The 14,950-nt window shown below is 40.3% G+C and overlaps 1 protein-coding gene across 4 annotated transcripts in view; it reads right to left on the reverse strand.

The window, feature by feature from the left end:
- dnm1a (dynamin 1a) overlaps window positions 1-14,950 on the reverse strand; it is a 58,113-nt gene that overhangs the window by 18,788 nt on the left and 24,375 nt on the right. For all 4 annotated transcript variants that reach the window (XM_074689815.1, XM_074689812.1, XM_074689811.1 and 1 more), the window contains exons 11-15: window positions 12,441-12,527; window positions 12,286-12,356; window positions 12,146-12,197; window positions 10,563-10,574; window positions 7,925-8,038 (exon numbers count right to left, since the gene is read on the reverse strand). In XM_074689815.1, coding sequence (XP_074545916.1) covers window positions 7,925-8,038; window positions 10,563-10,574; window positions 12,146-12,197; window positions 12,286-12,356; window positions 12,441-12,527 — 336 coding nt within the window. The remainder of the gene's footprint in view (window positions 1-7,924; window positions 8,039-10,562; window positions 10,575-12,145; window positions 12,198-12,285; window positions 12,357-12,440; window positions 12,528-14,950) is intronic.

Below are 14,950 nucleotides of genomic sequence, written 5' to 3' on the forward strand. Positions count from 1 at the left end.
TTTCTTGATTTTCTGTGACAACAAATAATGAATATATACTGTAAGGAATGCAGGAAATAACACCAAGCTATTATGTGGTTGACACTTGTGTTTTCCAACCAGACCATGATAATGAAGGGCTGACATGCTATCTCTGACTCAAATTTAACACACATTTTTGAGCGAATCAAAAATGCAACTGTGAAATCTCACAGAGCAGCACACTTCAAGAGAAGTTGAAATACAAAGACATGAGAAACAGAAACTTGAGGTTTTAGAAGTGTGTGGATATGTCTGCATACTTTCTTAGTACTTGTGTCATTTCTGACTGAGAGTTTGAAGGAAGCTGCCTGCCTGGTCATCCAAACAGTGGAAACAATGTTGGTGCGACCGCAGCTCCCTCCCCTCCCTCCCATTAAAATTCACTCCCTCCAATCCTTGAACCCGAAACTTAACTGCAACAGTAATGAGGATTGATTTCCTTCATCCTCTTTTCTGGCTTCTTTCTTTGCTACATTTTTCATGTCTTTTTCTTTCTCTCCCTGCTCACTGGGAATGATTTCAGCTCCATTTTTCCTTTTTTTTCTTCAGTCGCTTCCTTCTTTCATCCTCACTTTCCTCTCTCCTACTTTCCCTCCACATCCCTCCATCTGCGGCGGTACTGCTGACTCGTCTCTCCTGGGATTGTGCCTGCTTTGATTTGGAGCTCAGAAACCATAGCTAAAACAAACACACACACGAAGACACACACACGAAGACACACACACGAAGACACACACACGAAGACATACACCTGGAAACACTAGGGGTGATTACTGCTGTCTACCAGAGGTAAGAAAGGAAAGAAAGTGTGTGTCACGCTGTGTGTGTGTGTGTGTGTGTGTGTGTGTGAATCCAAAAAGGTGAAGGAGGCAACTTTTACTACTTATGTCTCAACTTTGAACCACACTTTTTATTTCTCCAACACACTCACACACACACACATACACACACACTTTTTCACTCTGGTTCTGATTTACCAGTAGTATGTCACCCCTCACCAGTAACCCCCCTTTCCTCTGTGTGTGTGTGTGTGTGTGTGTGTGTGTGTGTGTGTGTGTGTGTGTGAAGGCAGCATAAAGGGCCCTTTATTCGCGTTGGACAGGGAGAGGAAATCAGCTTTAGAAGTAAAAACAGAGGGAGCAGGAGAGCGATGGAGACCACAGGGCTGCACATCTGGAGTTATTACAAGGCTTCCTCCTGCTTGCCAAGAAAACGCCGACATTCCTGCCCTCGCTACAAAGACCGAGGAGCCTCTACTCTCCTCCAGACCCACTCCTACACACACATCCATCACCCCAAAAACCGCACATACGCTCACATGTACCATAAGAAGATGCAAGAGAGGACATCCAAACACACATCTGCCTCCACGTGAGCACACAAACGTAGACATCCTCAAATCTAACCAACATACGCTTCCACTAAAAGTAGTTCCCTCCCTCCACAGCCAATCCTTCACTCCCTTTCCAAACTTCCTGTTCACCTTTGACCTTCCACTTTCTCCTGAAAATCCAGAGAAAAAAGAAAGACAGAAAAAAAGGGGGAAAGGGGAGGGGAAGAAGAAGAAGAAGGGGAGAAAGCCAGACAGAGAGGAGGGAAGAAAGAGGAAGAAGAGGGGAGAGGAAAAATGGGGGGCCGGCGAACTCCTCCTCCTCCTCCTCCTTCTCCTCTCTCCATATCTCCTCTCTCTCCCTCCTTCCTTTTTCTTCTTCTGTCTCTGGAAGAGGAAACTTGGTGGCCAGTTGTCTGCCACGTCGAGCCTCCAGCCGGTCCATCTCAATCACTTTTTTTTTAACTTTAAGAAGAAGAGATAACTCGTGGAAACACTTTCGGTGAACTCAATGGAAATCAGCGGGGACGAATCAAGTATAGACGGAAAACCGAGAAAAAAGAGGAAGAAGGGAACACCGAAGACAACAAGATGTGCGGAGGAGAAGATCGGTTATGTCACAGGTATTGCCTAAAGTAGATTTTTAGTTTATGGCTTCCGCATTCGTCGAGATAAGAGATTGGGATGTTTCCATGAGAGATCAGCTGATCACAGATAATCCCTCATCACTTTTGTACCCAGAGCTGTTAAAATCCCAAAATCTGTTTTTTGGGATTCCAGTTTTTAAACAGCGCCATCTAAAGAGCGTAAGGTGTTAATTAAAACCTTACAGCGTCCGGTTCTTGTTTATTTATTTTTGACCTCAGGGGTCAGTGAGGGCAAACTGAGTTGACACTGTGCAAATTTGCTCTGTGTGTGCTCACTTAGCGGCCTGTCTTAATCTCTGTGTGCCGTCTGATTTTTCTGATTTAGATTTTGTAATTTAGAGTGCAAAAATGGGAGAAAAAACTGAAGGCAAAACTCCCTAAAATGCTTAATTTATCCAGAAAATCTTGAAACTGTCCTGCGCAGGTATTTGATTCTCTAAGATGTTGATGTTGATGTGATGCTGTTAAGTCTCGAGAACCAATGTCCCATTTTTTGTTCTTCCTCCAGAGCGATGTCTGGATTTGTGTGTCTCTCCGCAGGAGGGAATGGTGTGAACTCAGCCAGTAAGTTACTTCCACATCCATCTAACCTCTCCTCCTCCTCTTCCTCCTCTTCCTGGATGTTGTTTCTCCTCCCGCCCGATCAACACTTCAACAACAGAGGAACTCCAGAGTGTGACGCCTGAATCACAGTGAGTATAAATCAATCAGAGTGTTTGAGAATGGATCTGAAGAAAGATCCAAGCTTCAAATCTTCTCCTCCAGCCACCCGACCCGCCTGCCCAGTGTTCAGACTACCTGTTCAGGAAGTAGTGGTTGTACAGTAGTCTGCACATTGGTTAGGCTGGCCGGGGAAGCACGGGACGACCTGAAAGAGCACATCATCCGGTTGTGGGAACACGCAGCACCACCCTTCATCTATGTGGACGAACCAAATAAAGCACAAAAAGTCTCCACCACAGTGGGCCTAACTCTGGATTAACGAGTGACACATACATCGAAATGATCCTGCTGCTTTGTGTAACGTCTGCTTTGTTTGACTTGTCAAAAAGTGAAATCTGATAAAGACAAAACTGTAAACTATGGTGTCCCATAACTGAAATAAACACACTTGTGTATCTATTTGCTGACGTTTGTGTGTTTCTTTGTTCATGCAAGAGACGCAATGATGAAAAAGGATCATGACTGTTTAAACAGAAGTGAAGGCTGTGTGACTTTTCCATCACGTTGTTTATTTTTCTGCAAAGATCTCAGCAACAACCGCACAAAGAGGAAAAAAAGTACCCAAAAAGATAACTTCACCACACAGAAAACCCCCAGCATCGCTCTGCATGCACGCTCCACCAAAATGTACAATTACGTCTCTGCCTTCGATGCTCCACTTGCAGCGGTTTTACCTCAAATGACCATGTAATGCTCGAGGAGGCGGGAAGCCACCGTACGAAAATATTCGCCACTTTTACGACTCTTTGTGTAGCTCTCCTTAAAATACTGTTTGTGGGTTTGGAGTTTGCAGGTGACGTCATGTGAAGGGGTTACAAGTTTAGCCATCCAACTCTTTGCTTTATGACAAACGGGACACAGTTTGTCTGATTGAATAGAAGAAAAAAAGGAAAAGCCACATCGAAGAATTCTGAGTTTGAAAAATACAAAGAAGAGGAAAGCAGGAGCGTTCACACAGTGCCTCATCACAGAGCATCGTCTGCAGGAATGAAAAACCGCAAACCAACCTGTTTCCATTTAGAGCCACCAAGTCACACACTAAAAAACACACACACACACACACACACACACACGTACACACACACATGGGGGTATGGCAGACGTGTTACTGGTGAGTGCGCTGAAAGCAGCAGTCTGACTTCTCCCCCCAGGATGTTTACAGCTGGGATCACCAGGCGAGTCTGGCTTTCTGGCAGCTTTACAGCAGGAGCAGGGAAACCCGGGCGCACGCACACACACACACACACACACACACACACACACACACACACACACACACACACACACACACACACACACACACACACACACACACACACACACACACACAAAGACCAGAAGAGGGCATCCAAAGAAAATACATCCAGCGGCCACTCAAAGGACAGCAAAGTTGTATCTTAAACCCACTTCTGTTTGAGTGTGAAGCTGGATTTCAAGCTGAATGTTGATAAAGTTCCTTTTTTAAATTTCTTCTTCATCCATTCCTCCCTCCTTCTCTTCTTCCCTGTTTCTCTGCTTTGGGAAGTTTCAAGCAACCCTGATTCAAAGAATTGGCATGTCCTGTGGTAATACAGACCAGAAGGTTTCAAGGCACACACACACACACACACACACACACACACACACATGCAAACACATGCACTATAACCAAAACATCCTGGCACCACTCATTGGGTTGAAAGTTATTATTAGTGTCTGGGGGTGGTGTGTGTGCATGTGTGTTTCAGTGTGTGTAACCAGGCTGTGGCGAGGGTTTTCCCCATGACGAGAGGCAGTCAATAAAACGGTGCGAGGACAAGAAATGTGAATGTGTGAGTTAAAAACTGGACAAAAAGAACTTTTTTTTTTGCCCTCATATTTTTTTCATTACTTTTTATTTTTCCTTTAAATCGAAACACAAAACCTTTCCCAACTTTTCATCGGCGGTGTGTGTCTTGGCATGTGTTTACCCAGGTGCACATGTGTGTATATGCCCTCAAGAGAACCTCTAGTGTGTGTGTGTGTGTGCGTGTGTGTGTGTGTGTGTGTGTGACCGCACTATAAAAATGTTCAGCTTTGATAGAAAACATAATGTGAAGTCCTTTTGCAGTTCCCTTCAGCCTTGGCACCCTGTGTTGGTTTTGGGTCTCCCTGCACCCTCGCTGCTCCATGTTCAAATAAATATACAGTACAAGGAGCAGGAGGAGGGGGAGGAGGGGGATGAGGGAGTGAGACAGAAAGAGATGAAGGAGGAGAAGAAGAAGAAGAAGAAAGAGAAGAAGAGGGGAGTGTCCGCTGGTTTTGGGGATGAATCTTTGAGCATGTTGAGGAAAGAGATAAAAACCTCCTCCTTCTTTTTCCAATTACTCCTCCACCTCCAAATGTTCCCTGTTACTCCTTTCGCTAACCAGCTAACAAGAGACACTCCTGCCTCCTGCAATTCAGCCCGCTCTTGCTCCTTTCTTTGAAATGAACTAAGTTTATTAGAAGCAGCCGGTGTGTGTACGTGTGTGTGTGTGTGTAATTGGGAACAGGGCAGGGCAAGGGGCTCTGGTATGCACATGTGGGTGCCAGCTTCAGTGTCTGACATTCTGGGGGGTCCTGACTCTTTGTGAAGGGCCTTTTAGGTTCCACACACACACACACACGCACACACACACACACACACACACAAATATGCATACACTTATGTCAGCGAACAGCAGTGCGGCTGTGGCTAAGGCCTGGAGACACTCAGACTGTGGCTAGCTCCTAATAGTTCTGCAAAGCATCATGGGACACCGCTTTGACCAGTCGGTCCAGTAACAAAACACGGCGGGTCAAAGTGTCTTGACTTGCTGAGGACAAACAGTCGTTTCTGCTTTTGGAGCAGAAAACAGAAAACAAACTCTGAAATAAACCGAATAATTGACTGGTTCTGTGTTTTGGTGGAAACTTTTATAACCAGTGTTGTTAAACTAGGATCTGTATTTTTTAAAGATTGTGTGGTAAAAAGTGTGCAAAGGTCATGTATCAGAGCACACATGCCTAAACATTTTGTAGCTCTTAGCAGTTTGCTCTTGATTGAGGTGATGAGCTGTTGGTATCTCCACTTGCCAAAGTAAATAATGAGCATCATTCAGTCATTAAGGATAAATGTTCTCCCTTTGCACATAAAACAAGTACGTACGCAAAAAAAAATTTCTGACCACCTTATATCAGTGAATCAGAATCAGAATTATTTATGGTTATTAAACACATTTAGTCAATTCACAGTTTTTATTACTGAATTATATTAAAGTTTTTTTTCTTTTACTGAAAGTAGTTTAAATATGTCATGCATTTTTACTCGAAAGACTAGCGTGTGTTTACATTTTCTGAGGTAGTTTGTCGCCATCTTTGGGCTTACATATGGTCTGAGGAAGTTCTATTTTTGTTTGCAGCGTAATAATAAATTTAAGTCGGAATATTAATATGTGAATGCCAGATTTGTGCTTCAAACATTCATACGCATGGATTAGCACATAATTGTTATCCTTGATAAAGCTCTTAATAACCTTTCTGGCTTGTATCTTACAGTAAAGTGGAGTTTTTTATGTTTAGAAGTGGTTGTTTCTTCTTGTCATTGTGGGAGGGGGGATGTAGGATTTAGGATGTCATGGGGACTAAAGCACCTGCAATTGTACACCTGTGACACTTTTTATTTCCAGGAGATGAAACATCTAGGGGAGACCGGGTATGGTTGTAACACCATTTGCTTCAGCACCTCCAACTCACTGAATTTTTCAATCAGAGTATTTAAACTTCAAGGCAAAGTATCCACATTTGTTTGCTACAAATGGCACCAATTCAAACCCCTGTGGGAATATCACCTCACCAGGTGATGTCAAATACATGGTGGTCCTTTGTTACAACCTACCCCACTACCAGGGTAGGTTGCACCTCAGAGAAAACCTTGCTGCTGCTCCAGTAACATACACTGGGATATCACTGGACCCTCAGCTTTTGCAGTAATATGTAGTAACATGGCAGATCTGATTTGCTTTTGTGACTGATCTGATTGACTTCCTGTTGTTTGTGACTTCATCAGATGCTTTTTTAAAAACATCTACAGGCACAACTCTGTCTGTCTTTCTTTTACCCTGCCTAGGAGTTATGTAACATTATTAAAATCAAGAAAATGTTCTTATTTATATATAAGGGGATGGTTATAGTACTTTTTAGAGATGTGTTACAACCCACCCCACACTGTCATCCAGTGTTTTGGTTAGCTGTATTAGCATAGTGGATTGACATTAGTATGGGAAAAATCCATCACATTTTGCCTGAGAAACTACAATTTATTCCAATATGAATCGAATGTTTTTTTTCTGGAATAGTATAAGTACTAAACAAATTATAGTCTCATTAAAAAAAAAAAAACTTTCTTACCTCATAATCATTTTTTTCTCTATAGAATCTGCATGCAGCTGTTTCCAGCCCTGACAATCACCATATGTGATCACGGTTGAAGTGGGTAGATACTGAATTGATCATATGACTCCTATCTTAACCAAGATTGGTGGAACTGGTGGTGTTACAACTCTCCCCATGTTTCAGCCATACCCGGTCTCCCCTACATCTGTTTTTTTTTTTTTAATATTTCAGGATTATCTTCAGCTTATGTTTTGCCCTAGCTGCAATCTCCAGGGTAAATATGTAGAACCTATACATAAGTGCTAAAACCTGCATTTCTTTCAGATTCCACTTTAGGCTCGCTGCAGAATCACCAGATACAACACATACACACCAAGCCAGAAAAGCATCTTTTAACAGGAAAAATGAACGTGTTTACAGACTAATTTATAAACCTGTTCAACTATTTTTTCTATCAGCACACACTGTACGTATGACTTTTTTTGAAGTTAAAATAACAAGTTTCACTCGTGTAAGGAGTTGACTGACTGACAGGAAAGAACCTTGACGCTGCTAGCAAAGAAGCTAATGGTCCACCTCTTTGCCTTATCCAAACTCGAACAAAGCTAGCTTCAGCTCAGCATTTCCAAATTGCCCCCATCAACATAAGGCTTCAAAACTCAAAATTAGAAACTAATGAGTGAAGTCACCAACACTATATCCATGATTTATACCCTCTGGGATCACAGCATCAAGCCCTCAACTCTCAGGATCCTATCACAAAAAACACCTGGTGTGCAACAACAGAAAAATGCAAACACACTCCTTCTTTGTGTGAGTGGTGTCTCACCTCGTCATCTTTGTACCAGGACAGGGACTCAGCTGTGAGGACGAACCAGTACTCTTTGGCTCCTCCCTTCATGATGCCGATGTTGTTGATGGTCAGCCAGCCCTTCCTGATCACCTGAGAGACACACAGGCACAACAGAAAGTCTTTGAAAAATAATTCAGGTGGAAAAAATGCTGTCATCTCACCTATCTCTAACAGTGTTAGTAACTCTGTCTCTAACCTACACTAACTCCTGCAAGTGGAGCGTAAAAGCAACTGCTACAAACACCAGCTCACCCACACGATTAGCACTCCTCACTCCTCTTTTATCCTACTTTTCTGTCTTGTATTTAATCTCTTTACCATAAACAGAAACTACAGACACGTACAGTACATGATGTGCATGTTTAATTACCTTGAACCGATCGTTAACTCCTCTCTCCGGCTGAATGAGAATGTGGAGAGAAGGTTACAAAGCTATTCGCCAGCGCAGGGGCATTCAGTGCAAAGTTTGATTTAGTACCAGCACATTACAGCTGGCTGCTGGGACGGCAGCAAGGGGACAGCAAGCAGGATGGGCAGGGGCAATAAGGGAAGCTGGAACAAGAGCGGCCATGTCCACCCTTTTTGAGACCATGCAGGGAAGTGCAGGAGCATGAATGGGGGATTTTTATCAACTGAGCAGTTACATTTCTTTAATATTCAGCTGATATCCTGAGGTTTTTGTATTTGTTAAGGCTGTCTGTGATAACACATCAATCCTGATCTGAAACTGACACATATTATTTTTTGTAGCTGTGTGTTATTTGCTCCTTTTGGCACCTTAAAAAAAACCTGCCACAGCGTCTTCCTGCTTCTCTGCGAGTGTTGTAATGGGAAATAACACCAATGTGCTTTTGAATTGAATATTTAACTTAATGTCAAGGATGACTACTGACAAATCAAAGGTTATTGGCACTTTGAGTCAAACAGAATAACAATAACCAAAAACTCTGGGTCTGAGCTACCTGCATCTCATCTTTCATTGAATCTCAGATTAAAACACTGAAAATAACTGATTTCATTGTTAATATGGACTTGAAAAATTGATTAGAAAAACGAAATGGTACAACTAGAAACTTGGTTAAAATACAACCAATTTATCTTAAAAATTCAGCAATTAAGGGCAATAAACAATTGTTTTTGCCATATTTTGTGTTTTTGTTTTTTGTTTTTTTTTTGCCATGAAAACCTTAACCCTACACACTGATGTAAAATTTCTTAGAGCCTAGTGGTCTAGGTCAAGGTGGTCTGAGGTTAGCCCTCAGTCGAAATGTTGTGTTACTCCAAAATAAATAAAATAATAAAAGATAATTTTCCCAAACCATTATACTTTTATTATTATTATTGTTTTTATTGTTATTATTGTTATTATTATTATTATTATTATTTATCTTTGTAAGTTGACAAAATACATAAAATTACACAAACGTAAACTAAAAATATATTTCTGTACTTTATTTTTAGACACTTCTCTGTTCTATGGAATGAGTTAAATTCATCTGTGCTTTTATTTACACTCATTATTAATGCAGTAACTTTATACTTGTCATATTTAAATTTTCTTGATTTTGTTTACAGTCATATTCCCTATTATCTTTTTTTTAATTGTGTGTATTGTTTTTCAGCACATTTTAAGTTTTGTCTTAACGTTCCCTCAAAACCCTCAAGCTCTGCTTTGCCTGTGGGTTTTTATTTTTTATTCTATTTCTATTTTTTATAAGGAGTGCAACAAAAAGGCTTTCTTTGCCTTAATTTGTTTTAAATGAAACAATTTCACATTGTCGCAACAACTTTTATACCTCCTCCTCACTATGATTAGGTAACTAAGGGGTTTGGTTGAAGGTTAGCAGAGGGCTCAACCAGGAAAACAGAAGCTGCAGGACAGGCAACATTTATCACTAAACAGGAAGTGCAGATCACCACTTTGTTTATAATGTGGCCCTGACCTTTGACCTCTAACCTGGGTGGCTGTTATGACAACTGACAATTAACTGTGGGGGCGACACATGTCTGGTCTTGATTCCCTCTGGCCTTCTGCTACTTGGAGTGAGGACGGAGAGGAGGAGAATAAAACAAAATGAAAACAGGAGAAGGGAAGAAGTGTGATGATGTGTGGATCTTTTTTTCCCCTTTTAGTCTCAGCTGTCACATGGTGCCCCTTCTCTTTATGTAATTCAAGCTAATACTGCAGGCTGTTTCTTCACCACCTTAACAAATTGTAAGAGCCTTTTAAATGAACAAAAAGATGTTTTTTTAAATAGTTCTCTGTGATGCTTTTATCTTTCTGTCCAGTGAATGAGTGTGTGTGGCTTAAGTGAGCGCGCTGCTGAAAAAGAGAGGAAAGGGAAGCAGCCAAGCATCCCCGAACACAGCCACCTGCTTATCTACTGGTGGTTCTTAAAAAGCTCACTATATACCTTAAAAAATAACACACACACACACACACACACACACACACACATGAATCCACAATCAACCACAACCATAAGTGAACACATATGCATGTCCTCTGATCCAAACAGACAAGAAAAGATGAGCACATACGCATGTAAGCCTTTATCAGACATGCACACGGTCACACACACTCGTTCATCAAACATACATACAGACTACTCACCATGATCTCATCCTGGAGCAGAAAAGCCACAAAGAGGTCAACAAAGAGAGAAAACAGAGGGATCACTCAGAGGGAAACAGAAAAGAGGAAACCCAAAACCAAGAGCTGAAGAGAAGAGAGCAAAGAGTTCAATCAAACAGAAGATAAAAAAAGGTATTAGAGGGAAACAGCAGGAAGAAACATGCAAAAATAGATATTAGGAAGTATTTGTTTATCCGACCCTTTTACCAACCAAAACCGGCCAAATTTACAACAGAGCTGCCTGTTTCGTCATCATAATTCATTTGTAGCAACAAGTAACTAATTTAAACTAGCTGAACACTCTGAATGTAACTTGTATTCTGAGTTTAACAATGGAGAAGATAGTTTTAAAACCTGTGCTGCTGCCAGTCAGCAGGGGGAGCTCTGCATGTTTTGGTTTTACTTTTAGAAGCTGGCAGATACAAAATGTGGCTAACATTTCTTAGTAACTCAATTTCATAATTATCCAACAAGACAGGCTACAAATCTCTTCATCTTCATCTTCCTCTAAAGAAAAAAAAAATCCCTTCAGATGTTTTCAATGGAATTTCGAGAAGTTACCTAGAGGAATCATTATTTTGCTTTATTTAATGTCTCTGCTCTTCTTTATAAAATAATTATTGCTAACTCCTTTGTTGAAAGAAAACACCTTTTTTTTCTTGTTGGTTTCTTGAATTTAAATTTCTTGAGTATTAATATTGCTTTGAAGGTTCTTTGTCATTTTAAACCCTTTTTCTGGGAGTGGGTCTCATAAAAGCCGTTTATAGGTTTCTACCCGACCACACACACACTTATATTGACTTAAATACCTTAAAGTTTTTTGTTTTATTAATTTTGTAAATAAACAGATAAAGTTTGAAAGATTTTGTGATTTTTTGTTTTTTTGTTTTTTTTTTAAATTGTGACAACTGGCAAAGGTTTTTTTTCCAAATAAGTCCCCTGCATTTATCTATATTAAGACCAGAGGCAGACACTTTACAATTGTCTTGCATTATGTCGATTTTGATGTAGTTTGAGAATTAGACAGTGACCTCACATTTCAACCAGTTTACTCTTCATTCCTTCTTAGTCACCGACTCTGAGGCTTGGAGATTGTGTAACTCCTGCAGAGCCACATGAGCGCTTCTTATTTAATTTTGATACCATGACTGTTCTTATTAAATCCTCAAAACAATAGCGATAAAAAAAGATGACAGATATTCTGCAGCGCCCCTCAGTTTGTGCTGACACCACCCTTATTTCACCAAAAGAAGTTGTTTCAAGATCCAACAACTGTTGTGGATTAGTGTGTAGAAAAGCTGTGTTGTGTATTTACAGATTGCTGCAAGGTAACACATACTGTAGCTGTGCTACATTCAGCTTGGGTAACGCAGGAATCTGTGAACTAACACGGGGGAGCCTCGGGGGAATGTCTGTATGAAGTTCAGATGTCTTGTTTCTGGCAGAAAGACGTGACACGCCGCACGTCTTGAAACACGTATTTTGCAGCTTCATGAGCGTTACTGTGCGTGTGTTATGACCCGTAACACGTAGAAGGACATGTCAAGATGTTGTCACAGTACCTGGTTTCCAGATGCTTTCTTCTTGTTCATCTGGTGGACCCTCTGCTGAGCACTGTGCAAAAAACACACCAGGGTCTTAACTGTATCTTAAATTATTTATCTTTATCTTTATCATTTATGTTTATGTGTTTAAATCTCACTTAGCAAATCCAATGAAGTCCTCATGGTTGGTGTTCATGTAGGACAACTCGATGTCGATTAAGAGTAACACCTAAACAGAGACACAGAGAGAAAGTGAGAAAACTGGCCATTTATTGATGATGTACTGGATTTTTTTTTTTTTTTTTGGTCTTACCTGCCCTTTGGTGCGGTTTTCCCGGTCTCTAATATGCTGGGTGACGATTCTCTCCATCTCCTCTCTCAGCTGTGGATACTGGGCCAGCTGTGAGCACAGAACGCAGCAGGTAGGTAAAATACCTACATGCCAAATCCCACTCCCACTCTCACACACATTATCCCAAAACAACACACAAGCTCCAGTAAAACAACTCTATTACACCACTCACTGAACCACATCACACAGTTCCACTAAAACAACAAAATACATTACAGAAACACAACTTAACAGGGTTTTTTTTTCCTGGACTTTGTACCAGACTCAGCACTCGTCTTTGCACAGATTTCAGCTCAATTTTCATGTCCGCAATTTGTTGTCAGTATGGAAGAAATGCAGAAGAGGAGTGCAGAGTCTGATAGTGCAACACAAACACAGAACAAACAATGTTCCTGGCAGAAAAGCGTCTTTTTCCCAGCACACTGCGGGTCCTTTTTTTTCCATGAGCTCATTGCAAACCCACAAACACAGACATTGGTGGGCCTCCAATGTCACACAGACGCATTTGAAAAGTGTGAGGACAGAAGAAAAATCAAAACCAAAATCACAGCCCGAGAGAGAGAAATGTGTGCTGTTCACTTTCAAGTTACAAATGCCTCTTTGGTGACTGTCTGAAGGCTTAACGTGAGAGTGGAAGACCTCTTCCTGATTTAGAGCTCTCTGGGTTTGGTCTGATTACACAGCAGAGATCGTAAATGAGGACTCGATGTGTTTAATAATGGGATACACTGTTGAGATGTTTACTGGCATTACGAGGTACTGTCAGCTGTATAACACTGGTCTTTCCAAACAGCAGGGAGACCAGACTTACAAATAAAAAGGTATAGCTAACAAATAATAGCTTGGAAATTGCTCAGCAGATGTTTTAACAGTGTACATGGAGCTGAGGACAATACGTTTCAATAGGAAGAAATTTTTGACAGTTTCCGAGACAAAAAAGGAAAGCTAAAGCATGAGTGTTAAAAAAAACAGTCTCAAAACTAGCAAACCTAGCTCACTAGTTAGGCTTCATGGCATATTTGTATTTCAGAGGGTGAGTGCTTCATTGTGTAACCAAACTATTTTGAAAGATAAAATTATGATTCATTTTTGTTTATTTTTATCTGTATGCCTCTGCTTTGTAGCTAACTCTTTATACAAGACCAAGCTTTAGTCCCAGTCTTTCAGCGTTAAAGCACAAATGTAGCCAAACCAAAGTAAGCTACATAAGCTAACTGTCTAAATATCCTTAAGAAAACACTGTGGCAGTGTTTTTAATACATTTTTAAAGTTAGCTTAATCAGCAAGCCAGAAAGCTGGCAAAAATATAAGTTGCAAGCTGTGTACTGAAGATTACTTTATGTGTAGACTCATCATGTAGCTAAATGTTCAAAAAGACCTAGCTTTAGCCCAAGTTTAGCATGTAGCAAAACCTAGCCAATGTAGCCAAAAATGCATATTTAAAACTATTTTATCCAGGTTTCATTAGATAATAAAATGATAATCATAAAACACAACACAGCAGTAGGCAGCATTTTCAAGATAGTCATAAAGTTGACTTAGGTAGTAAGCTATCACAGCAGCTACATATGGACAGCTAAGACGACAGGAAGCTACAAGAAGCTGACTTTTTGATACCTTTATAAGCTTATAACTTGTTTCACAAAGTTAAATAGGAGTTAAAATCAAATATATACTTCTATAATTTAAAGAGTTACTCCTGTTCTGTTAATAAAACTCTTATCTGACCTGATCCGATCGCTTTGTGGGTGTTGCATCTCATTTGAATTGTTTGGGGGAATTTCTAACAACCATGAGGTTTTGAATATAAAAGAAAATTAAAACTAGTTGAGTTTTTTTTTTTTTTTTTTTTTTAAGAGTACATTGTAACTTGAAGGTGGACAAAGGCTGTGCCTTATGGAGTGTTTCTTTAAAATTCAAAATTAAATAAAAGAGAGAGAAAGTTTCTTTTCCAAACAAGGCTGCAGGCAGGACATTTAAACTCAGACTAACATGCAATGCAAAGATGCAGAAAGTGCAGGGAGGGGAGAGGGGTTGAGGATAGAAGAGAGGATGATGGAGGAAGACTTTAAACCGACCCCTTTGTGGATTTTCCCAAGCACTGTGCTTTATAATACAATTAATTTAGAAACATTTTTTTTCTGACAGTGAATTTAAGATACATGTCTGACAGAGAGGAGAAATCCAAAGGAGGTCACGCTCTGTATTTAGGTTGTTTTGCTTTGCAAAGAAGCAGCTGGTTGAAAAAGTTGAGGATTATGGGATGGAACAGACAAAATAAAAATATAATAATAATAAAAAAGATTTTAAAAAATGATGCTTGATTAATAAGTCAGAGAGTGGAACTTCACAATCAGTCACTCAGCTGTATTAAACCATAATGACAAAGATACAAACAGTCTTTCAACAATGCAAATGAAACTCTCTCTAGTCTCTGTAGCATGCAGGTCGTTAGACAACAATTTGGTTAA

This window comes from Halichoeres trimaculatus, unplaced genomic scaffold, assembly GCF_033239565.1.
Source record: "Halichoeres trimaculatus isolate MK-OKI-2021-1 unplaced genomic scaffold, fHalTri1.1 fHalTri1_scaffold_16, whole genome shotgun sequence".
Lineage (NCBI taxonomy): Eukaryota > Metazoa > Chordata > Actinopteri > Labriformes > Labridae > Halichoeres > Halichoeres trimaculatus.